Raw genomic sequence first — 22,274 nt, 5'->3', positions numbered from 1 at the left:
GACTGAGGAGGGGCAAGGGTCCATGGAACTTTGCTGGCCTGTGTGGATGAGGGCAGCTTGGCGCAGAGACTCCCACTGCTGTGCACGCCTGGGGCTCAGTTTGGGGTCCAGGGGCATTCAGAACTGTGGAGTCAACCGCTGCCCCCAAGGCATGCAGATCATGCAGATAGAGGGCACCGTGCAGGTGGCTTCTCCCTGAATATTTTTGTTCCACTGTCTCAGGGCCCTTTCTAACAAACCGATTTAGAGCCCTGAAGAGCCTCCACATGAGGCTTTTCCCTGGACCACATTACCTAGGTTCTACCCCACAGAAGGTTCTCAAGGGCCCCTCAGCTGGCCCAACACTGAGTGGGCGGTTCTGGCACTCAGAGAATGACACCTATTCTCATGCTCCATGGGCTACCGCTGATGGCCTATGTGTTGTGCGTTTTGTCACCCCAACCGGTACAATTCATTCCAGCAGTCTTCGAAGACTCAGGCTCCTGCCCTGCCCCCCGGGATGCCCAAAAGGCACCATTCCATTACCTCCGTTTCTGTTCATCTGAGGAGAAAGGCACCACCTCCTCCTCCTCTTCGGTGTCCCCTGATGTAGAGCTGCGCCTGACATTGTAGGGTGCCCTAAGAGAGGGGAGAGGCGCTTTCCTGTCATAGGCTGCCACCCTCAGCAGCTTGGCTTCCTGGCTTTCAACAATAGTGACAAGGCAAGTCAGTATCTCTGCCTTTGGACCTTAGTTCATGCCACTTGTTCCTCCTTGAGAGCCAGCTCTCCCCTCCCTCCCTGTTCGAGCCTCTCCGCTTCCCCAGAAAGGTTACCCAGCAGCTCCCCATCCCTGGATGATGGAGGCAAGGGACAAACAACGGAAAGATGTGGTCCCCTGGGAACTAGAGACACAATTCACACCTCTGTCCAGAGAACCCTCCTCCCTGAGCATGCAGTGGGGGGTGGGGGGCTTTGAAAGGGACCCCAAGGGGAGCACTAAGGGGAAACCCAAAGGTTTCTATCCAAGAAGCAGCTCAGGTTTAGGCACACAATGCTCAGACTGACAGCAGCACCCTGAGGATCCCCAGGCCCCCAGCCCAGTGCAGCCAGGCAGAGCACCTGAGGCTCGGCGGGGTGCAGGGCCAAGCCCAGGGAGCACAGCCAGCCAGCAGCAGCCTCACAACCCACGACCCTTTCCCCAGATCCGTGGGGCCCCTCCTACAAGCATCCTGCAGTCTCTGCTCTGCCTCAGATCAGACGTGCAATGTGCACAGCCATCCAGTTTTCTGGGGCTTGTTACCCTCTGGCGGGCTCCAGGCCACAGCTGCAACTGGCAGGGAGTATCAGGCAGGCGGGACTTCCCGGGCTGTGCTCGGAGGCAAGTAGCCCGCTGCCTTCAGCGGACCCAGAGTTTGGACTTGTTCCTTGCAGGAGGGAACCACGCTGAGCCTGGCGTTGCATACTCACAGCTTCTTGTAATCCTCAGTGGTCATCTTGTAGCCAGAAGAGGAGGGGCGGGGAGGACCAGTGTTAGCTGTTCTCACCAGACTGGCAGCACTAGAGAGAAGAAGGTTCCATGTGTCTACCTGCAGGCTCCCTCCTGCCTCCAGATTTGGCCACACAGCCCACAGCCCAGTGGACACATGACAGGTGGACCAGGAGCTGCCTGGGAGCCTTTCCTCTTTGCTTTTGGCCCTGACAGACACCCAGAACTGCGCCGCTCGGAGCAGGGCAGCCCCTGCTGCATAGGCAAACCCCACCGAGCTTCAGGGAACAGCCCAGCGGGCTCTTGCCTGTGTCTTTGCTTCCTGTTTTCCCCTTGGCCTTTCCAGTCTGACGGAGTCCCAGGCAATGTCTGATGCCAAGGTGCTTGAATTGCATGCAACTTCAGCCTTCTCAATGCCATCAGCAAGTCAAGTCAAGGGTGCCCACTGCCAGGCTAGGGGGACTCTACACCCAGCCCCTCCCAAACTCCTGCACCTGCCTGTCCCAGTAGCCAGGCCTAGTCAGGACTGACCCCAGGACAAGGACACTGTTAGTGGCCCAGGACCTCCCAGAGACCCACACATCCACTTGGGACTGCCAGTCCCACCCCAACCCATCTCCTCTGGCCACCCCACCCTGCTCTCCAGGGTCCTGCCCTACCCAGGATGAAAGCTGGCACCTCCAAGGCCCCACAATCCTGACCGGCAGAGCACTGTCTCTGCCAGGAGCCCAGACCAGGCCCTCACACCTCCCCACTGGCCGACTGGCCAACACCCCATGGACATACCTTTTTGGAGTCCCATTGGCCTTGGGGAACTGCTGCTGGGGCTGGGAAGAGCTGTCTATGGGCTTGGTGAACACTCCCCTAAAAGAGAGCCCAGGAGATGCTGGTGAGCTCCCTGGAGGGACTGGTGGGGTAAGAATTCAGGGATTGCTATGAGTGGGCACAGGAAGGCCGGCAGAGTCCTGCAGTCACTTACCGGATGATGTAGCCAGTGGGAGCCCTCGTGCTCGGAGGCCTGCCGAAGAGAAGGAGGGGTGGAGTGAAGCGAGGCTTGCTGGAGGGCTGAGGTCATCCTACTTTATCCTGCCCTTAACTATAGCAAATAAGGTTGACTGGCAAGTGCTCCAGGTGTCCCAGTACAGCAGAAACAAGGGGTACCAGCCCCCTGTGCCCCTAATCAGGTGCCCGCTATGCTCTGCCTATTTCCCTCATGCTCCCCCAGGAAAAGTGCCCAAGGTGACTCCTCATGGCAGGTGCCTAGGAAGGCAGGTTGACGGTCTCTCCAAAGTCCAGCTTCTCCTTGGCCAGCCGGGCCCCAGTGCTGCGCCGAGGGAGCGCTCCTCTCAGCTGACAGCCCTCCCATCCTCTGTGCTTGGGGCTGAACCAGTGCAAGCTGGAGGCTCCCCAGTCAGAGCCAGAGGCTTCCCCTCAGCCCGGGGTCTGACCTGATCTCCCTCAACAGCCTCCACCAGGAAGGTGCATGAGGGCTTGAAGGGGAGAGCCCAGGCAGCAGCCAGCCAAAGCCAGCTGTCCCCCTTCCTGTCCCTCGGGGCCCTCTTTGCTCCAGCTCCTTGCATGCCCACACCCCAAGTCTTGGTGGAAGTTTGAGAAGAGAGGGCATGGCCAGGGCTTGTTCAGTGGCTGGGAAACATTAGGCTCTGGGTGCTTGGGAGCTCCTGCTTGGCAGCAACTGAGGAGGCTCAGATAACTCAGGGGGCAGCCAAGACAAGCAGGCAGGGAGCTGACAGCCAGGGGTGGTCAGCCTGGAAGTTCTGGCCTCAGGGCAGGAGTTAAGGGCCCCTGCAAAGAGTCCTCCTCAGAGTTAGGGGAGGAGTCAATGGGTCAGGGTAGACCCTTCTGTCCTGCAGTGGAGGGGATCTGGGCTGGAGCATCGGGGTTTGGGTCAAGGGCAACACAGAGCCCCGGTAGTCTCCAACCCCACAACCTCCATCCCTAACAGGGGACAGCCTCCCAGAGGTGGCCATGTTGCAGGCCCACTTGGGGGTTCTCACTTTTGTATTGAACTGTTTACTAGGGTCCTGCCTGAGTCCCCTGCTGGGACGTCAGTTGCCCGAAGACAGGGCCTTTGTCTTGACCACTACTGCATCCTCTGTGCCCAGCATGGGACCTGGCAGGTAGTGGGCGCTGAGTCATCGAGGGGTGACAGAGAGACTGTAGTTACTAAAGGCAGCCCTGTGTGCTGGCTGTAAACTTGAGGCCCTCCCTTCCAGAGGCCGCCACTGCCTCTACCACCCTCTGAGAAGCCGCCTGCCGGCTGTTTGGAGCAAGGAGCGAGCCTGAATTTCAGTTCCCTTTCTCTGTCAGGAGCAGTTCCTCCAGAGGCCAGCAGGGTGTGCCCACGCTTCAGAGACCCCCTAGACACTGTTATGGAAAAGTCCCCAAAAGAGAGAGAAGCCAGTTGTCCTTGGTCAGCTGACAAAATATGTCACGGTAAACTTGGGAGGCAGTCAGAGCAAACTCGTGCCTCTCTACAGGCATGCTGAGTCCCAAGTACACTCAAGCAGTCAGGGTGACCTGCAGGAGTGAGTCACTGTGACTCTGGAAGCTGCCCAAAGCATCTCAGAGGCAGTATCACTCCCTGCAGGGAATGGGTGGGGGGTCAAAATAATCGTCTTCTTCTTAAAGACAATTTCAATCCCAGTTAACAGCTGGAGCTACGGAGGCCCAGAAGGGAAGTCAGCTGCCCTACAGCCACACAGCAAGGCCAAGGGCCTGGACCAAGTGACTCCTACACTCCCCTTCCCAAAAGGAAGGTGCAGTGGAGAAGGCCCTCCTTCCTGCAGATTTCAAATTACTCATTGCAGACCCTTGGCTGGGGCTGCATCCCTGTCCCCTGTGGACTGCCCACCCCTCCCTGTTGAGGGCTGGCCCCAAGCTGCAGGAGAGTCCCTGGGGCTGACCCACCAGCCACCTGAGCACCACCTCTTACCTGGGCTTCGGAACCTCCCCAGCTGATGAAAAGGATGTGGTGCGACTCCGGCCTGAGGGCAGCTCTCTGGGGGAAAGAGGCATCCTGAAGGGGTGGCTCCGAGACTCCCTGCCACCTGCCACCCTGTGGCCTCCATCCTAGAGGCTGCCCAGCAAGTCCTGCCATTTCTGCCACACATTCTCCTTCCCAGGCACCCAGGGGCTCTTCCACCCCGTGACATTGCTGGATAGCCTTTCCCATGCTCTGCCCTCTACATGGCCTGGCGGAGCTCTGAATGGTGGAAGCCCCTTCGCATCCCCAAGTATGGTCGGTCCCCCGCGGATTGCGAGCCCCCACGTTGCTGCGGTCCCTCCCCGCCTCCTTGCCTTACATGGTGTGACCCTCCGATTCATCCTGCTTGGTAATCCAGCTCTTGTCCGCCTTCAGCGTGGTTCGCACTTTCATCTGCTTGAGAACGTTATTGCGCTCCTCCTCACCTGGTGGGAAAAGCCAACAGCCTCAGAAGAGGAATGCGGCCCCAGGTCCCTCGGCCTCTTTTCCAGTTCTCCCAGTAGGCTGCTCTCCCTTTGCTGCTGGGACAGTGTTTGCGGCCTATAGGGGCAGGCTTGGAAGAAAACAGCCCCAAACAGAGCCTGGGACACCAGGGAGCCCAGGCCTCACCTTTGGTGCTGCCTCCAAGAGCTGAGATACTCATAGTGATTGCTGCGCACGTCTCTTCTCAGTCGATTCGGCAGTGCTTCTGGGGATAAAGGTAAGCAAATGCTGTCACTTCATGCATTTGTAGTGTCTTGCAGGTGACCATATGGGTCCTGGTACACCAAGATCATCCAGACTGCCCTCTGCGCATCGGGGGTGGCAAGCGTTGGTGGAGTGCTAAGTACGGGCAGAAGCCAGGGGGCAAGCACTCACTCTACCTGCTGCTGCCCAGCGGCACACCCACCTGCCTGCCCAGGGCTGCTCACCTAGAGAATGTGGAGCTCAGGGGCTGCCAGGGACTGTCTGTTCAAAGCGATCACTGATAACGGGAGAACATGAGCCCTCCTACAGAGTGCTAACGGCCTGGCTCAGGCTGGGGGGTGTGGGGGAGACAGCTGGCACTGGTGGACTCAGAGGGTGGGACAGAGTGCATCTAAAGCCGAACAGCTTCAGGGCAGGCAGATGGCCTGTGGAGAGGGACGGGCTGGGGGACCAGCTGCTTTGGGGTTGGACCTTGCTTCTCACCCCTTAGGAGTTTTCTGACAGACCTTGGGCGGGTCAGCTAACCTCTCCGAGCTGCCTCAGTTTCATCATTTGTAAAATGATAGTTAAAAAAAAAAATTCTACCTTTCAGGACTGCTGTGAGGATGGAATGCGCCGATGTTCCTATAAGTACCCGGCACTACCTGAAAAGCAGCCAAGCAGCAGTAGCTCTCAAGTCATCTGCTAGGAGAGGCGTGGTGGTCCTCAAACAGCGCAAGAATGGTCTGGGGTGTGCAGCCCTGTTTCCTTCGGGGGTTGGCTCCACCTTCAGTGGGGAAAGCCCAGGGCCCCACTGCCAAATCCTAGTGGCCTTCAGGGACCAGGCGAATGTGGCAATGTGGTAAGGGCTTCCTTACGCCCCCGGCCCACTGCTGCCTCGAGCTCTGCTTCCTCTTCCTCTGTGTCTTCTCGCCCTGCTCTACCCCTGAGCCCGGTGCTGCTCATGCTGCCCAGAGGGTGCCACACCGCCTTCAGCCTCTCTGCCTTGAGCCCAGTGCTGCCCTCTCGTGCCCATGAGGGGTGAGCTGTGGTGGTCTCGAGGGCCATTTGCTCCAGAGGAGGGCCCAGGGTGATGAAGCTGGTTCTCCAGGCTGGGACTGACCTAGAGCTGCAGGGAGCCCTGAGTGGCCACAGCCGACCCCTTGGGCCTCAAAATAGGGGCTGGGGGCTCAGGCTTGTGGGCATGACAGGAAGCAGGGCCCTGGATGTGCTGGCATAGTCACAAAGCAGAAGAGCCTTTCTCTCCAGGGTCTTTCATCCCCTGGGCCCCTCCAGGGCTAGGATCTGACCAGCTCAGCACTGCTGCCAGCTGGCAGGGCCTGGATGTGTTTCTGTGGAGGTCAGGGGCACACTCAAATGAGCAGGGCAGGGGGACGAGAGCAAACCAAATTCGCCACATCAGCAAGAGCTGGCTCTTCCATAAACTGCACTCAACGAGCAGCCCAGACAGCCCGAGCCTGCTGTGTGCCAGGAATGGCACCTCATCACTGCAAATGGGAGCCCCGCATGCCCAGCCCTGCACCAAAGCTGCCACGTTAGAGTTCTGTTGAGTGGAGCTCTCTCCACAGGTGATCCTAGGGCCATACAGGCCCAACTGTCCCCATCCCAGCAACCTGTGGAGTGGCCCCATGGGCAGGGCACATGTGCAGAGTCTCTGGGTGCCACTGACTGACTACAGACCTTGGGACAGTTCCTCACTTCATCTGGGCCTCAGCTTTTCACCTGCAGGAGGACCTCCTAGTCTTTCGTCTTTAGGTTCCTTCTAACTTTGCTAGGCTGCACTAGCTAGTATGACTTATTTTGCACTGGGCACCTCAAAGACATGCTCCTTTCTAAGGCCTCAGGGACTGTAGCCACCAGCTTCCACATATGAGCGTGGCAAGCAGGTGACAGTCATACACAGTTTCGGGGGTGGACTCCATCCCAGGCCCAGTACCAGGCACAAGGACTCATCAGTTACCCCTTGTTAAACCTGATGGCCACATTCCCTAGAAGTTTCCTGCCAAATCAGGACCAAATAAGCCACTTCCAAAGTCAAGACAGACACTTTTGCACATGCAGAATGACAGAGGCAGAGGGACCCATGGCAAGGGAGGGCAGGGCTGGGTGGGAACACCATCGGTCCCCTGCAGAGGGCGCCATGCTGCCTTCAGTCCCGTCTTTATAGCTGAGACTCCAGTCAGAAGACTCGGGGTTTATTGCCAGACAAAGACCAGGGCTGGTGCTTCTGCATGGGCTCCTTTCCCTCAAGCCTGGCTGAGTCTCACAAGTGAAATTTCTTTTTTGATGAGACAATAAATATGAAAGAGGCAGAAAAATCTCTGCCAAAGTAGAGTCTTTCCACACAATGAAGTGTAAGGCAGTTCTTTGGGACAAGGAGCCTTGAAAGTGATGAGTGTCAGGCAGTGGGATGGGGTGGGATGGGATGGATGGGATTGATGGGATGGGATAGACGGATCAGATGGGATGGATGGGATGGGATGGACGGATCAGATGGGGTGGATGGGATGGGATGGGATGGGATGGGATGGGATGGATGGGATGGGATGGATGGGATGGATGGGATGGGATGGATGGGATGGGATGGGATGGATGGGATGGGATGGGATGGATGGAATGGATGGGGTGGATGGGACGGGATGGAATGGATGGGATGGATGGGACGGGATGGGATGGGATGGATGGGATGGATGGGATGGGATGGGATGGATGGGATGGATGGGATGGGATGGGATGGATGGGATGGGATGGGATGGATGGGATGGATGGGATGGGATGGATGGGATGGGATGGGATGGAATGGATGGGATGGATGGGATGGGATGGGATGGGATGGATGGGATGGATGTGACGGGATGGGATGGGATGGATGGGATGGATGGGATGGATGAGATGGGATGGATGGATGGGATGGGATGGATGGGATGGGATGGGATGGATAGGATGGGATGGGATTGATGGGATGGATGGGATGGGATGGGATGGATGGGATGGGATGGGATGGATGGGATGTATGGGATGGATGGGATGGGATGGGATGTAGTGGGGTGGGATGGGAGGGATGGGATGGGATGGGGTGGGGTGTGGTGGGTGGGGTGGGCAAATGAGGTTGGACTCTACATCCCATCTACAGAGCTGACTTCTCCCTCCAATTTGCCCTTGTCTAGGCCACGATCCCTTGAGACCTCCTCCCTGGTCCCTGGCCTGCTGCCTTTATCTGCACCTCCTCCAGACAACACTCATTGGTCTCTAATCCCACTTGGCCCACATCAGCCTTCAATTCTCAGTCAGCACCTGATGGTTCCACACTGTTTCTAAGACTGGGAGCAAAATCAGCAGTCCCCTGAGCCAGCCTCTTTCCCCCCAATGCCGACACTGTGCTCCAAGCAGACCATGTGCCTTGGAGTCCCTGGAAGGTAGCCCTGCCAAGTGAATGCCTGTGCCTTGGCTTATGCTGGTCCGCCCACCTGAAATGCCCTTCCAACTCCCGCCGAGCTAAGCCCTGCTTCTCCCTCAGGGCCCAGCACGTCGAGGCCAGCCCTGCTCCTACTGGGTGCTCCCCTCCCCTAACTCCCACAGCCAGGCACAGACCTGCAGACCCAAGTCTTCCCAGGCAAGCCCTGCTCCTCCCCCAACCTCAGCAAGGATCAAGCCCAGGCACCCTGTGACAGCCCAGCACACCCCACCAGGGAGTGATTGCCTGAAGCCACCTACCCCTGCTCGGACCCCGGTCTCCTCCCAGACCCACCGTCCCCTCCCCTCGTCCAGCCCTTCACAGAGAGCAGGGCAGAATGGCCCTCCACTCAGTGACAGCCAGGAAGACCCTTGCTACAGAGGTAAGCAGCCTTGAAGGATGGAATGTGGACCCCTCCAGAGGTGGCTTCCTGGTGGCTCTTGTGGGAAGGGAAACCAGGAATCTTTCGACAGGATGAGTTTCTGTATGTATCAAAAGGCTTAAGGGCAGGCCCGCTGGTCCAGTAATTCCCCTCGCAGCCAAGTGGCCTGAGGAAGAAATTGCACGAGTACAACAAAGATGTATATGAAACGGGTGTCATAACAGTTTTGAGTATGATGGTGAAAATGGGGCAATAATCTACATGCCCATCAATCATATTTAAACATATTATAATCTATCCATTCAAGCAAATACTATGCAGCTATTACAAATCATACTGAGACATGTAGTATTTAACATGCCTTATAAACCTGTATTGTGTACAGTTTCTATACATCACTCAGTGAAAAGCAGCCCGTAAAGCAGGATGTGTATGTTGGTGTCATCTAAGTCAAAATATATTTACATAAAAATGCACAGGGGAAAAAATCTGTAAAGATATACACCAAAATATTTTGCTCCTTTCTGTATTTCTAATTTTCCTGTCATGAACATGTATCTTCTATGTGCTAAAGATGAGACCAACAGTGGTTTACCCAAATAAGTGGGAGTGGGGTATGCTCGGGCAACCAAGGGATTGGTCTCAAGAGTTGACACCAGGGCCGGATGTGGTGGTTCATGCCTGTAATCCCAGCATTGTGGGAGGCCAAGGTTGGTGGATCACCTGAGGTCAGGAGTTCAAGACCAGCCTAGCCGACATGGGGAAACCCCATCTCTACTAAAAATACAAAAATTAACCAGGCATGGTGGCACGTGCCTGTAATCCCAGCTACTCGGGAGGCTGAGGTAGGAAAATTGCTTGAACCTGGGAGGCAGAGATTGCAGTGAGCCGAGATCGCATCACTACACTCCAGCCTGGGTAGCAGAGTGAGACTCCATCTCAAAAAAAAAAAAAAAAAAAAAAAGAATTGATGCCAGGCGAGTAGCGCCCAGGAAGGATGGGAGGTGAGGACAGTGAACAGATGCAGGGACTTCTCTTGCTTGCTCACTCCGAGGAGGAAATCCCCACAGCAGCAAGGGCAGGCCCTCAGCCTCTGGGGCCCAGCTGTGCTGTGCACTGCTTTGGGCCATGCGCAGCTGCAGCCTGGGCCTCTTCCCAGGGCCTCCTTCCTCTTTTCCCACAAGCTGGGGTGGAGAAGGAAGTGGAGAGCAGGCAGGGGTGTTTCGGGCCAGATGCCAGACAGAGGTTGCTGCAGCGGCAGTGGCAGTGGCGGTGGCACCCCTGGAAGCAGGAGGCTGGCTTCTCCATTCACACATGTACGGGGCCCAGGGGAGAGATGACGGGACAGGAGGGCGCATGAGGCCCACTGATGGCTCCACTCCCACCCCACGCAATCCCACCCTGGCTCCCCAGCCCATGGCAAGTCAGCCAGAGGGACCTCCACAGACAGCAAAGTACACCGGGGGCAAGGACAACTTGCTGCTCATGAGGCTCACGTCCAGAAGGTCTGAAGAGCCTGGTACAGGGACTGGTTATGGCTCAGGTGTGGACCTGGGATGCCTATGTCTGCTCTCATATGGGTGGCAGCAGGGGGTGGGGGAAAGGCCCAGTCTACCCAGGGAGAGAGCACCCACCACAGAGGCTTGGCAGATAAACCCTCTGGCCACCATGGCTGCTGCTCCAGGGCCACCCTCAGCTCTCTGCTCTCCTGGGACAGTCATTAGCGGATGTGAATCCCATTTGGGAAGCCAGTGAAGCCTCCAGAGCCTGTGTGCAGGACTCCCGCCCTCCCCAGGGCTGCACCCAGGTCCCAGCAAAGCGGCCAGAAGACCCGGCCACTGGGACGGTGGCCTGGGCTCTGCTCTGCGATGAGAACCATGCCTTCCTCTGGGAAGCAATAATAACACTGGCTTCCCTTGCTGGAGCACCACCCCTGTGTCAGGCGGGCACCCTGCATGCACACTCCTGGGATCAGGTCTCAGAAGGCCAGCAGCACCGTGTGCAGCTCACGCACAAGAACTGTGCCAATGCTCCTGCTTCCCCTTCAGCAGAGTCAGCCAGGAGTGGGCCCGTGTCTGGTCCTGGCCACACTCCCAGGGCTCTGAGCCCCAGCCACGCAGTGGCCCAGGTAAGCCCATGCACGACGGCCTCGAGTGCTCCTGGGGCACACCCACTGCCAATCGCCTCTATGGCTTCCTCCAAACCGCTGGGCCCCAGCAGCAATGCTCACCCGCTGGGCCCCGGCAGCAATGCTCACCCGCTGGGCCCCGCCAGCAATGCTCAACCGCTGGAGGGAGGAGACACTTCAGACTCAGGTCAGCCGCACCGTGCCTGCCTGTGCTGCTCGGCCTGATGCAGCCACAGATGCCTGCCACGTGTGACTCCAAGACCCCGTGGAGCAGGCCATCCGCTCCCGCAGCCCTACACTCTCACTCTCCATCTGAGTCCAGTATGTCAAGCTCTCTCATGCCTCTGGGCTTGTGCCGGAGAAAGATTCAGAAAAAGTTCCTGAAGAAAAAGAAACTGCTGTAACTGGGATTCCCTGCACCTTCCCATTTACCCTGCCAAGAAGATGGAGAGCAAATGTTCCTTCCTTAGCCACCTTTGAAAGCGGTGCCAGGGGCTTGCTACCTGCCCAAGTCTTCCAGTCTTCCTCTTCCTCTGTGAACTCAGGCTTCTTTCAAAGTCCGTTAGCCCTGACACCCAGAGAGGCCACACAGCCCAAAAGCAAACACTGTCCCCACGGGCTGTGGCCTGTGCTTACATCTCTGCTCCTCTTCCCTAAGCGGCCTCACATGGCTGTGACATCCCACTCTCCGAGTCTAGGTCTCCTCATCTGTAAGGTGGCATCTGTGGGCCTGCTCGCTGGGTCTCTTCCTGACAGGACACACCAAGCTAGAACATGTGCCTCTCTGGATTTCTCATGCCATGACACGGGTGTCTTGATGGCCTGTGTGGGCACATTTCTGGTCAGGACAGCCACTCTAGGCCTCTTCGGTACCATGGCCCTCATTTCTACCTTGATTGGGAGAAGAATTCTGGTTTTTTGGAAATCTCCATATCATCCTGCTTAGGACCTGGCCTGGGCCACCAAAGGAATGGTTGGCTTTTCTGACACTTTCTGCATGAACTGTCCCTCGTGGTGCACCCCCGGAGCCCCACAAGATGTGGCCACACTCCACAGTACCCCTCTCTGTGCTGACTCTGAGCAAAGCTCCGTACTCAGGCAACACCAGCCTGTCCCAGGGCAGCTCAGGGCCAAGTCCAACTCCTCTTGCACAGGCCAGGCCACCTCAGACACCAGGCAGATGCCCTGGCCTACCCTTCATCCCCTTCTTTCTCCCTCTTCCTATCTCGGGCCAAGTGGGCTGAGAGATGGCAATCTGAGGAAGTGTCCCTGGCAGGGCTGGGTGGGGGGGATGGGGACAGGCCTTCCCTGAATTCAGATGGCCTCCAAATGCCCATGGGCATGTTCCTGCTCTACCTTTCTCCCTGCTGCTGTGGCCTCTGAAGGTTGCCCAGCAACCTCGAAGGAAGGGGCCCCTGGCCCTGATTGGATAGATAGGAGTGAGGAGCCAATGAGGTGGCTGAACAGAGCCTGTTATCCCGGCCACAGCAAGCCTGGCGTCATCAGCGAGTGGAGTGAGAAGGGAGCTGACGCAGGGGGCTGATGCATGCAGATTCCCTTGCGCTGGAGGAGCGGGGGCGGCAGCAGGCAATGACGCAGGTGCTGGAGCGTGAGGAGATGGACACAGACGGGAGCGGCAGGAGAAAAGGCTCCCTCTCACACCACAGGACGTGCTCAGCCTCCAAGATGAGAGGACTAACTCAGAGAAAGTTTTGTAGAACTTCCCCGCTGCCTGACTCCCCGAGGGCGGCACCTCCCAGAGAAGCTGGCTCGCAGGGGATTAGGATGGCTCCCAAATTGTGCAGAAGGAAAGTAGGATGCTAGGCAGGGGCCTCCTAAGCAAACTGGGAGGGCAAGGGAGCAAAACGCCTTCAGCCTTGCCTTCCCGGAGCACTGAATATCGCTGCTCATGGATGAGATGCAGCCAGAGGGCACAGGTGTCGGGGCTTGTCTCAGTGCATATGTGCTGGGCACTGGGCGCCATGCACAAGCAGGAGCGGGTGTGCCACAGGCAGAGGTGCAAGCAGAAGGGCTTCTTTCCCAAAGGTGAATTGGGATGCTTTGCATCCAGGAGCTGAGCAGACACCCAACTCTGCCACCCCACGTGTGCCAACCTCAGCTAGGCTCACAGCGATCACTCACAGCTCAGATCTGTGTGGACCCCTTTGGGGTGGGTCAGGAGTCAGCATGAAGAAACAGCTGGACAGGGCAAGAAGGGGGACACAGCCCAGAGTGCTGCCCCTGCAGTCAAGTACAGGGACCAAATATGGATCTGACAAGTACAAGTGGATGAAGCCATCAAGACTTGGGCTGCCCACTGCAGAGGCTGATTGCTATGTTTTAGGAAACCTCTGGCTATGTTTCAGGAAAGCTCTGTCTGCAAGCACTTTCATGTGGCTCTGGGACAAGGAGCTTTAATGGAGGCAGAGGCCCAGAATATAGCTGGGGACCAGCACTTAGGCCTGCCCCCATCGCTCCAGCAGAAACATAAGTACTCCCATCTGGTCATGAGGTAAGTGGTGAAGGGATAAGTCCCTTGTCTCCCAAGAACTTGTTGCTGGAGATGGGTGGACCCAGGCAGGGCTGATCCCTCAGCTTAGATACCTGCCGGGGCTGATCCCTGCTGGCTGGAACCCTCAGAGAAGATGGCTGGTCTCTGGGAAGGAGACTCATCCCAGCTTTGCCGCCCTGGGCAAATTCTTTCTCCCCTCACCATGGTGTCTTGGTTCCCCACCACTAGATAAGGGTGGCAATGACCAAACCATAGAAAAAGACATGTGCAAGGGTGACCCCAGCTGCTACACCTTTCCCCCCAGTCCTCCTACAAGAGCCAGAGTTGGGCTTTACAAACCCAAGGCTCCAGGCTGCCCAAGCCCCAGAGCCCAGCCAGCCCAGGTAGCTCCCCTGGCCAGAGTCCCTCCACCCCTCCATTCTGGTCCAACTCAACCTGGGGACCACCACCACCAGCACCAGGGGGTGAGAGGGAGGCAGTTCCCTCTCAGGCTGTGACCACCCCTCCCCAAGCCTGTCTGACAGCTTCATTTGCTGGAGGACTTGCCTTGGTAAAATAGGGGTGGAGGTTGAATTCTGCATAGGGTGGGGGTGTCGAGGCTCCTGTCCATTTCTCACTGTAAATGTTCCATTTGGGCAAAGAGCCTCCAGTGGACCTAGTGTCAGGAAAAGGACTCAAAGAAAAGTCCCCATGTCTTAGGTCCTCTTTTGCTGTCTTTCAAGCAAATGCCTGTGAGCTCCGAGTAAGGGCCTTCCCATGAAAGACCCTTCACAAACCCACCCTTCGCAGTGTCATGAGCTGCCCCAGGAACAGGGCGGTCTGGGTGACCAGGAGAAGGGCGACACTGAGATAGTCAGAGCTGGCTTGCTGGAGAATGCAGCCTGCTAAACAAGGGGCAGCAGGTGGCTTCTCCCAGCCCATTCTCCTTCCTTAGAGAGCTTCCCTCTCTGCGGCAAGACTGCAGCCCTGAGCCAGATGGGGCAGCAGAAACGGATGCTGAGAGGGTAGTAGGGGCACGACATGTTCAGAAGGCCCCGGCGCAGAGCCAGCCATGCCTTATCATCTGTCACGTCATGAGACGGGCACAGTGGTGCCGTCAGAGATGTGGAGGGCTTGGTCAAGGCCACAAAGCCACACATCCATGCTGGCTCTTCCAACTCTGGAGCAAAGGAAGGAGTACTGACAAGGAGTCCAAGGACCTGGGTTTTAGTCACTGGACACGTCACTCACCCTCCCTGACCTTCACTTCTAAACTTTGAGGTAAAAGAGAATCCTCTGTGCCCATGGGAGGGGGAATGGGCTTAAGGAAGCCCCATTCTCAAAATGCTCCCTGGCCCCTGCACCTGGTCGTGCGAGGAAGGTGTAGGCTTCAGTGCAGCCCCTCCGGTCATCACCAAGGCCACAGGACCCCAGGCAATGATACTTCCCGGGGAGGGGGCTAAGGTCAAAGGCCCAGCGCAGTGGGGAGAGCCTTGGCTGTGGCACAGACTCCCCCTGGAGGCTGCCATGGGAAGTGCAAGGACAAGCCTGCACGCTCCAAGTGCCAGTCATGGCAAGGAGTGTGAGGGGGCTGAGGCATTATGAAGTCAGGAAGCACGACCTCCACCCCCGCTCAGATGCCCTCACCCCGTCCTTTCTCAAGGCACGCACTTGGCTGACTCAGTTTGGACCCAGGCTGATTTAAGCTGGTGCGGGTGCTGATTTTCTGGACCAGAAGGGTTGGAATGATGAAACATTCCATTTGATGAAGCAGCCTCCTGTGGCCAGGTCTGGTGAATCAGGACATTCTGATTCCCGGTCTCCTACACTGGAGTCTCAGCAGCTGGCAAGGCAACAGTCAGCAGACAGGTTGCTTTCCTCTGGGAAGGGGATGGAGCAGGCACCGCCACAGGCACCACTGCAGCGGCTGTAGCTGCTGTTCCAGGAGTTGCCGAGATCCAGGGGGATGGGGCCCTTCAAAGGTGATTTAGGTACTGTGGGCAGGGCTGAGCAGCTGGATCCCATCTGAGCCTCCTAGTCTGCTGCTCAGCGTGCAGCTCCCAGGAGGCCTAGGCTGGGCCCCTCTTGCCAGAGCCAGAGTGCACGACCTGCCCGGGATGCTCCAGTCCCAGCAGCTCTCGCCTGGAGGCTAACAGGGTGGCAGGAAAAAGGCGCAGCAAGTGGAAAAAAAAGAGCTGAAAAAGACTTGAGTTGCAGAGGGGAAAATATAATATGGAAAAAGAACGCATGGGGGGGGGGTGGTATTTGTAAATGTGCTTTACAGGTAAATGACTTCTGCATGAAAGTCTGGAATTTCACCTCTCCCCATCCCACCCCTAACACCCCAGCATCTAGACTTCTCGGCGTCTGCGCTGGAGGGGCCCTGGGAGGCAGACTTTTAAGGCAGGCCAGCTCCTTCCCAAGGTGGTGGGGCGCTGGGGGTGAGGAGGAGGGGAGAAGGCAGCCGGCCCACCCACCGCTCCTTGGGGCCTCGGGATTCCTCCTGGCTTTCATGCACCCATTTTCTCATTCTCAGAGAGCCAGATACAAGCGACTGTTCAGGGAACTGGGCCATTTCAGGGCTGGCTTGGCTTCAAGGGCCCTCGGAGATGTCTCTGCAGAGAACAGAGGGCTGGGCAGGGACCCTCTTGTAGGGCCCTGGCTGCTTCTGCACCCCTCATCCTGCAGTTGTCTCTGTAGCCAGGGAACCAATGTGGTCTTCAGCCAATCCCAGTCATGCAGAGATGCTAGTCCCATTTGCAGACAAGGCAGCCAGTGGGATCAGAGGAGGCTCAGAGGTCATGGAGCCCACACTTCAATCTCCGCAGCACCTCTCCCTCTCCCCCTACTTTCTTTCTTTCTTTCTTTTTTTGAGACGAGTCTCGCTCTGTCACCCAGGCTGGAGTGCAGTGGCATAGTCTCGGCTCACTGCAACCTCCGCCTCCCAGGTTCAAGCAACTCTCCTGCCTCAGCCTGCCTAGTGGCCGGGATTACAGACGCCTGCCACCACACCTGGCTAATTTTTGTATGTTTGATAGAGACGAGGTTTCACCATGTTGGCCAGGCTGGTCTCGAACTCCTGACCTCAAGTGATCCTCCCACCTTGGCCTCCCAAATTGCTGGGATTACAGGCGTGAGCCACCGCACCCGGCCACTTTCTTTTACCCTCTTTCGCTCTCCCCTAGGAACACCCCCACCTACACACACACCATTGCTGCCATCCATTCAGTCTTTGCCAGAGCAGGGCCAGTGACAGGAAGTCACTCCTTCTTGCCCTTGCCTAACATCAGCCAAAGCTAATTCCTTCTGTCCTAGATGCAGGTGATCACTAGTTAGGAGCAAAAGGAACAGAAAGAGCCCGCTGCCTCCCCACTTCCCCCAAAGCTCTGACTCCCTATCCTCCTTCTCCCTTCTCACAACCCTCTTTCTCATCTTTCTGCCCACTCTAGACCCAGAGTCCCCTCAACTCCACCCTTACCTCTAACACTGCCCCTATTTTTGGATAAGAATAAGGAAGTCCAGAGAGAAGAAAGCACTTGCCCAAGATCACATTGCCGTGTATGCAACAAGCATTTTCAGAGCGCTAACCGCCAGGCTGGGTGCTGGGGGGATCGGCCTAGCGGAATGTTGCCAGAGCACTGCATTTCCCAAGGAGGTGCCTAGGCTCAGGCCCAAAGGAATGAAAGCATGAGTAAGGGATCGCTGGCACAAGTGGTGAAGCAAGTCCCGGTTTGGGGTTTTGGGGTTTTTTTTTTTCAGTTTAAAGCAGGCACTGCCTGATGTAAGCATTTTCACCAGAGATGCCGGTTCTTGTGATTAAAATCCTTGTGCTTGCTCTCTCCATAGTAACTCTTTGCCACATCAAGCTCTCTGGGAAACTGACCTAGTCATCAGAAAGTGGCGTGCTGAGCCAAAGATCACAGGGACTAGACCAAGGGGCCCGGACTGGGTGCCCGAGCTGGGCCTACAGATGGGGCCAAGGCCAGGGACCACCGCCAGCAACCACCAGCAGCCTAGGGCTTGCCCACTGGCCCCAGAGGCTATGTCTCCTCTCTGACCCAGGGCGTGGCTTCAGAGCTCTGCCGCCATCTCAGCAGCAGCAGCCCCAAGGGCAGCTCTGCGGGAAGAGGGATGGCTCAGCGGGCGTTAATGAGTGGGTGAGGAATTGCTCTCTTGGCTGGCCTGGACCCACCTCCCCACTCCAGGCAGGCACCCTCCCAGTTCCTATCTCCCTTTTGAGATGAGAAATGAGCACACTCCCAACAGGAAAAGCCTAGACCGTGTTTCTGAAAGTGGCATCTGGGACCCTTCAGCAGTCAAATTCCTTGGGACATACGCTTAAGCTGCAGATTCCTTCCTGCATTCCACCTCCGACATCGAGAGTGATACCCACAGGGCCTCTTGTCTTTTCCTTTTCCAGTCTCTTCTCCACTCAGACCTGTCCCTCCCACTTCGCTGTCAGTTCTCAGTCATTTCTGTGCCCCAGCGCCCAACACAGAAAGTGATCAAGAAAACACCTGCCAAATGCATCAATATGTGTCCCTGAGAGAAGTTAATCTGGCTCAGTTTCTAATCAATGGCACTTGAGCAAGTCCCTCTCTGTGCCTCAGTTTCCCTTTGGAAAAATGAACTGACAACAGCCCTGCCCACCCTCTGACCCATCCAAAGGCTACAAGTGAAGAAAGCTAATGAGAAATGTGGCAAAATGTTAACAGCGGGAATTCAGATAAGGCTTCAGGAGTTCTCTGCATGATTCTTACAACTTTTCTATGAGTTTTAAATCAATTCGAGGTAAAAAAAAAAATTAAAGATAAAAAGTAACAACAGTGCTGGCATGGTGGCACTCGCCTGTAGTGCCAGCTACTCGGGAGGCTGAGGCACGAGGATCACTTGAGCCCAGGAGTTGGAGGCTGCAGTGCGCTATGATCATGCCTGTGACTAGGCACTGTACACCAGCCTGGGTGACAAGGCGAGACCCCAGCTCTAACACAAAAAAAAAGTGAAAACAAAAAAGAAAGCGAGTCAGACTTTAGTAGGCATGAGAAATCACCGTAAGAATTAAGTGTTCTTTAGTGAGTCATTTTAAATGTGGGTAGATACTGTTTGCATCATCAGCAGTAATTTCTAAACTGTTTTCCTCAGGTAGGGGCCCACATCCAAGTCAGCATCTCTCTCTCCACCTAGTCCCACTTCACTCCTTGCCACCACAGCCCTGAAGGAGGGCACCATAGTCCTGGCTCAGCTACCTTCCGTGACAGAGCACCTCTGTGCCAGGCACCCAGCACTTGCAGGCACCCAGTGCAGCAGGTGCTCCTGGCTTTAGCCACCCTTCAGTACTGGTGGGAAAACAGAGGCCTCAAGGGGTTGCATGAAGGGCCCAACTTTGCACAACTGGATGGTGGCTGAGCTGGGGTTTGAACCCAGTCTGACCTCTGAGCCATTCTCTTAACCACTAGGCTATGAAGGTGCCACCCTCACCTGCCACACACTTGACCAGGTGTGGAACAGTTCAACCCCTCCTCCTCTTCCTGGTCTTTGGAAGCAATGATGGCAACCTCTCCTGAGCATCTCTCAGGGACTGGTCCCCTGATGGCACTGCCCTTGTCTTGGCATCAGCCGGTTCACTATGGGCACAGTGGTAACGAATGCAAATTCCCTAGACTGACCCTAAACATGAGAGCCCAAACGCCCGGACTGCAAGGGGTTGCCGCTCAGGGCTCCAGAGCACTGGAAAGCAGCTCTCCTCTCTGGCACTGGTCCCGTCCCATGCCGCCAGGGACTGGCAGTGGGGGCAGCCTCGGGGCTCAGCAACAGAAGGAAAGCTTGTGTTACATGTGACCTGGTACCTTATGAGTTGTGGCTTGAAGCAAAACCCACACCAAAGGGGGCAGTCACCTGTGGAAGCTTGAGTAGGGAAGGAGGAAGGCAGGCTTCCGGCTTCCAGAATGCACTGAGCCAGAATTAGGGGAGTTTGCGTGGCATGCAACTGAAGACAGTTCAGGGAACAAGTGCCGATGCCTATCGTGTCCAGGTCCTGGGCCCAGTGCTGGGGACCCAGAGTCCCTGCCCTGCCAGATCTCAGGAGGCCTTGGGGACACTGGGCAGGAAGACAAGGAGCACAAGTCAGGCTAAGGGAGGCTGAGCTGAGGCGCTGGCTGCCCCTGGCATCACTGGCCTCACGTGGGAAAGGCTTTTTCTGGAGTCTGGACTTGAGCTGAGCAGGAAGTGAGGTGGACAATCACTGCTGCCATTTGGATTCAGATGGCAACTTCTTACTGACAGATGGCCTCTCTGTCACTCCTCAGGGCAAGGCATGGAGCTGATTTCTCTGTGGGCCCCCATATGCAGGAGCTCAGCAAGAAGTGGTTTATGATCTTTCAGGAGTAACGGGGAGGTTAGACTCCAGCAGCTCCAAAGGACGTGCGGGCCTTGACTTGGTGGCTGCCGAGCTCCTCCTCCTGCTTCCAAGCCCTTCTCCTCCAGGAAGCCTTCCCTGATCTTCCCAGCCAGGGGTGCCTCGCTGCTCCAGGACTGAGGAATCCCTAATGTTTTCATGCTACTCGGAGCTGCAACATCCTAAGTGGTCCTGGGCCATCTCTGTTGCTTGACTCATGAGTGTCCAGAGGACGGAAATGAACAGATCTTGAGCACCTGCTGCGTGTCTGGCCCTGCACTGAGTGCCTTCCATCAGCTCCACACGGCTGAATGTCCAGCATCCAGCCAGGGGCTGGGAATTCCTGGAAGGAGGGGCAGATGAGAGGGATCTGTTCCTTCCCATCCTGAAGTGGCCTGGGAGTGATGAGGGGAACAGCAGAGGAACCAAGGCCTGCCAGAAGGCTGGCCCCTCATCTGTGCATCTGTGTCTTGGCCACTTGCTGGCCTCTGAGCTGCCCCTCGTTTTTCAGATGAGGAGCGGACACCCTGGGAAGGCAGGACCTCCCGCAGCCTACCTCTGCAGCTCTGTTCAGGCCTATCAACCTGTGCACCCCTGCCTCCCGCCCCCAGCCAGGTACGACAGCCAGAAGTCTGAAGGGCCATGAGACCAAGGCAGGACTTAGTCCAGGTACTGAAGCCTCAAGCACTGCTGGATGGGGTGTGAGAGGTCCTCTCTCGGGGCTCACAGCTTTGGGTCCTGAGATGCTGCTGCACAGCCTTCCACGATGTGCGGACGGCTCAGCAAGAACACAACTCCTACCATGCCTCAGATGTCCCAAAGCCGGGACACACCCACCGCCTACCTTATCTGAGTCCCCAGATAAGCAGCCCTGGGTGGGAGGCAGCTTGACGTGTCACCCCCTTAAACCGACAGAGTACCCAGGTGTCCCCAGCTCAGAAGTGGCAGATCAGGCAGGAGCACCTGAGCTTTCGGCCTTTTTGTAAGGCAAGGTATCCCTCTGCCTTTCCAAAGAGGACAGACTCTTGGCTCCCTCTGCCCCCATCAAAACAATCCAGCCACAGAGCTGGTGCAGTGCCGATCCTGTCGATAACACCCCGTGACACCTGATTCGGCGCCTTCTGTCTGAGTGTGAGCAGCCACCATCCTCATGGCCGTCCCCAAGATTGCCCTGTACCCAGCACATGGCACATCACAGGCCCCAGGGCGGTTGAGGGGATCCTCTGGGTGAGCCAGCCTCTGGGTCTCCGTTTCCTCGTCTATAAAATGGGCACAGGGGGACGGAGGGATATGAGATTCCCTGATTCTTAAAGGCCTGCAGTCAACTCTCAGAGCATCCTGGCCCCTCGCCATTTACTAGCAATCAAACCGTGTCTTTCCTGAAGGGCAAGACAGAGGGATCAGGCTGGCAAGGGGGACGCTTGCCTCAGTAGGGGACGCTGGCCTCCTCTGCCTGTCAGTCTTTTCACTCACAGCCAAAACCAGAAACCCACTGACTCCCGGGGGGAACCCGAAGAGAGATGCTTGGAGCCGGTAAGGGTTATGGATGGGGAAACTGAGGCCCTGACTTGTCCCCAGCTGGGCACGGACTGGGTGCCCCCCACTGCCTCCCCGCAGGGCCGCGTCCGATGGCGACTCGACAGCCCTACCTGGCACAGGTGCCCGGCTCGTGGGGCGGGTGGAGGGTCGGGCAGTCGCAGGGCGCGGGCTCCCTCGGGTGGACAGCGCCCGGCCGGGCCGGGCCAGGGAGGCAGGCGCGGGGCGCGGTGCACAGCGGGGAGCACGCAGGGAGGCGAGGAGGCGCGGACTGGGCTCCGCCCGCAGGAGAACAAACAGGTTTTCTCCGGCTGCCCGGAGCCTCGCCCCTCGCCCCTCCCCTCGGCCGGCCCCTTCCTCTGCCCCTCCTGGGGTAGGTAGAGGCGCCTGGCACATTCCGCACATTCTCCCGCCAGCGTCCTCCGCCCGCCCGCCCCTTCTCGGCCCCGCCCCGCGGGGCTGCTGGAGAAATCAAGTCTGGGGCTCCCCTTGCCGAGCACGGGGCGAGCTCCAGAAGGCTCTGCCGTGATGGAAAACTTCCAGGCAAATTCCTCCGGGCCCGTGGCCCCCAGGCCGGGAAGCCTCCGCCACGTGAAGGGCCCCCGCTCCTAGTTGCGCGATCTGGCCCCGGCACAGGGCCAACGACTTCCACAGATGCTGTCGGGTTAATTCAGTCGAGAACTGCCGTTCCTAGATCCATTTTACAGATGGAGATCCCAGACAGGGGCGGGG

At 57.2% G+C, this 22,274-nt stretch overlaps 1 protein-coding gene across 21 annotated transcripts in view; it reads right to left on the bottom strand.

Moving 5' to 3' along the window:
• The window catches only part of ZNF185 (zinc finger protein 185 with LIM domain), a 77,844-nt gene extending 56,025 nt beyond the window's left edge, over positions 1-21,819 (bottom strand). For 18 of the 21 annotated variants that reach the window (XM_024241007.3, XM_024241013.3, XM_024241012.3 and 15 more), the window contains exons 1-8: positions 21,656-21,813; positions 5,080-5,158; positions 4,790-4,895; positions 4,420-4,485; positions 2,446-2,484; positions 2,253-2,330; positions 1,448-1,537; positions 526-618 (exon numbers count right to left, since the gene is read on the bottom strand). In XM_024241007.3, coding sequence (XP_024096775.1) covers positions 526-618; positions 1,448-1,537; positions 2,253-2,330; positions 2,446-2,484; positions 4,420-4,485; positions 4,790-4,895; positions 5,080-5,113 — 506 coding nt within the window. In that variant the 5' untranslated portion in view covers positions 5,114-5,158; positions 21,656-21,813. Of the gene's footprint in view, positions 1-525; positions 619-1,447; positions 1,538-2,252; positions 2,331-2,445; positions 2,485-4,419; positions 4,486-4,789; positions 4,896-5,079; positions 5,159-5,742; positions 5,958-21,655 lie in introns of those variants that run through there. The other 3 variants (XM_063721117.1, XM_054545209.2, XM_054545211.2) reach the window with 3 other exon arrangements.
• Positions 21,820-22,274: the final 455 nt, after the last annotated feature.

This window comes from Pongo abelii, chromosome X, assembly GCF_028885655.2.
Source record: "Pongo abelii isolate AG06213 chromosome X, NHGRI_mPonAbe1-v2.0_pri, whole genome shotgun sequence".
Taxonomy (NCBI): domain Eukaryota; kingdom Metazoa; phylum Chordata; class Mammalia; order Primates; family Hominidae; genus Pongo; species Pongo abelii.
The sequence above is the reverse complement of the archived record's forward strand: the minus strand, read 5'-3'. Positions and strand labels throughout refer to the sequence as shown.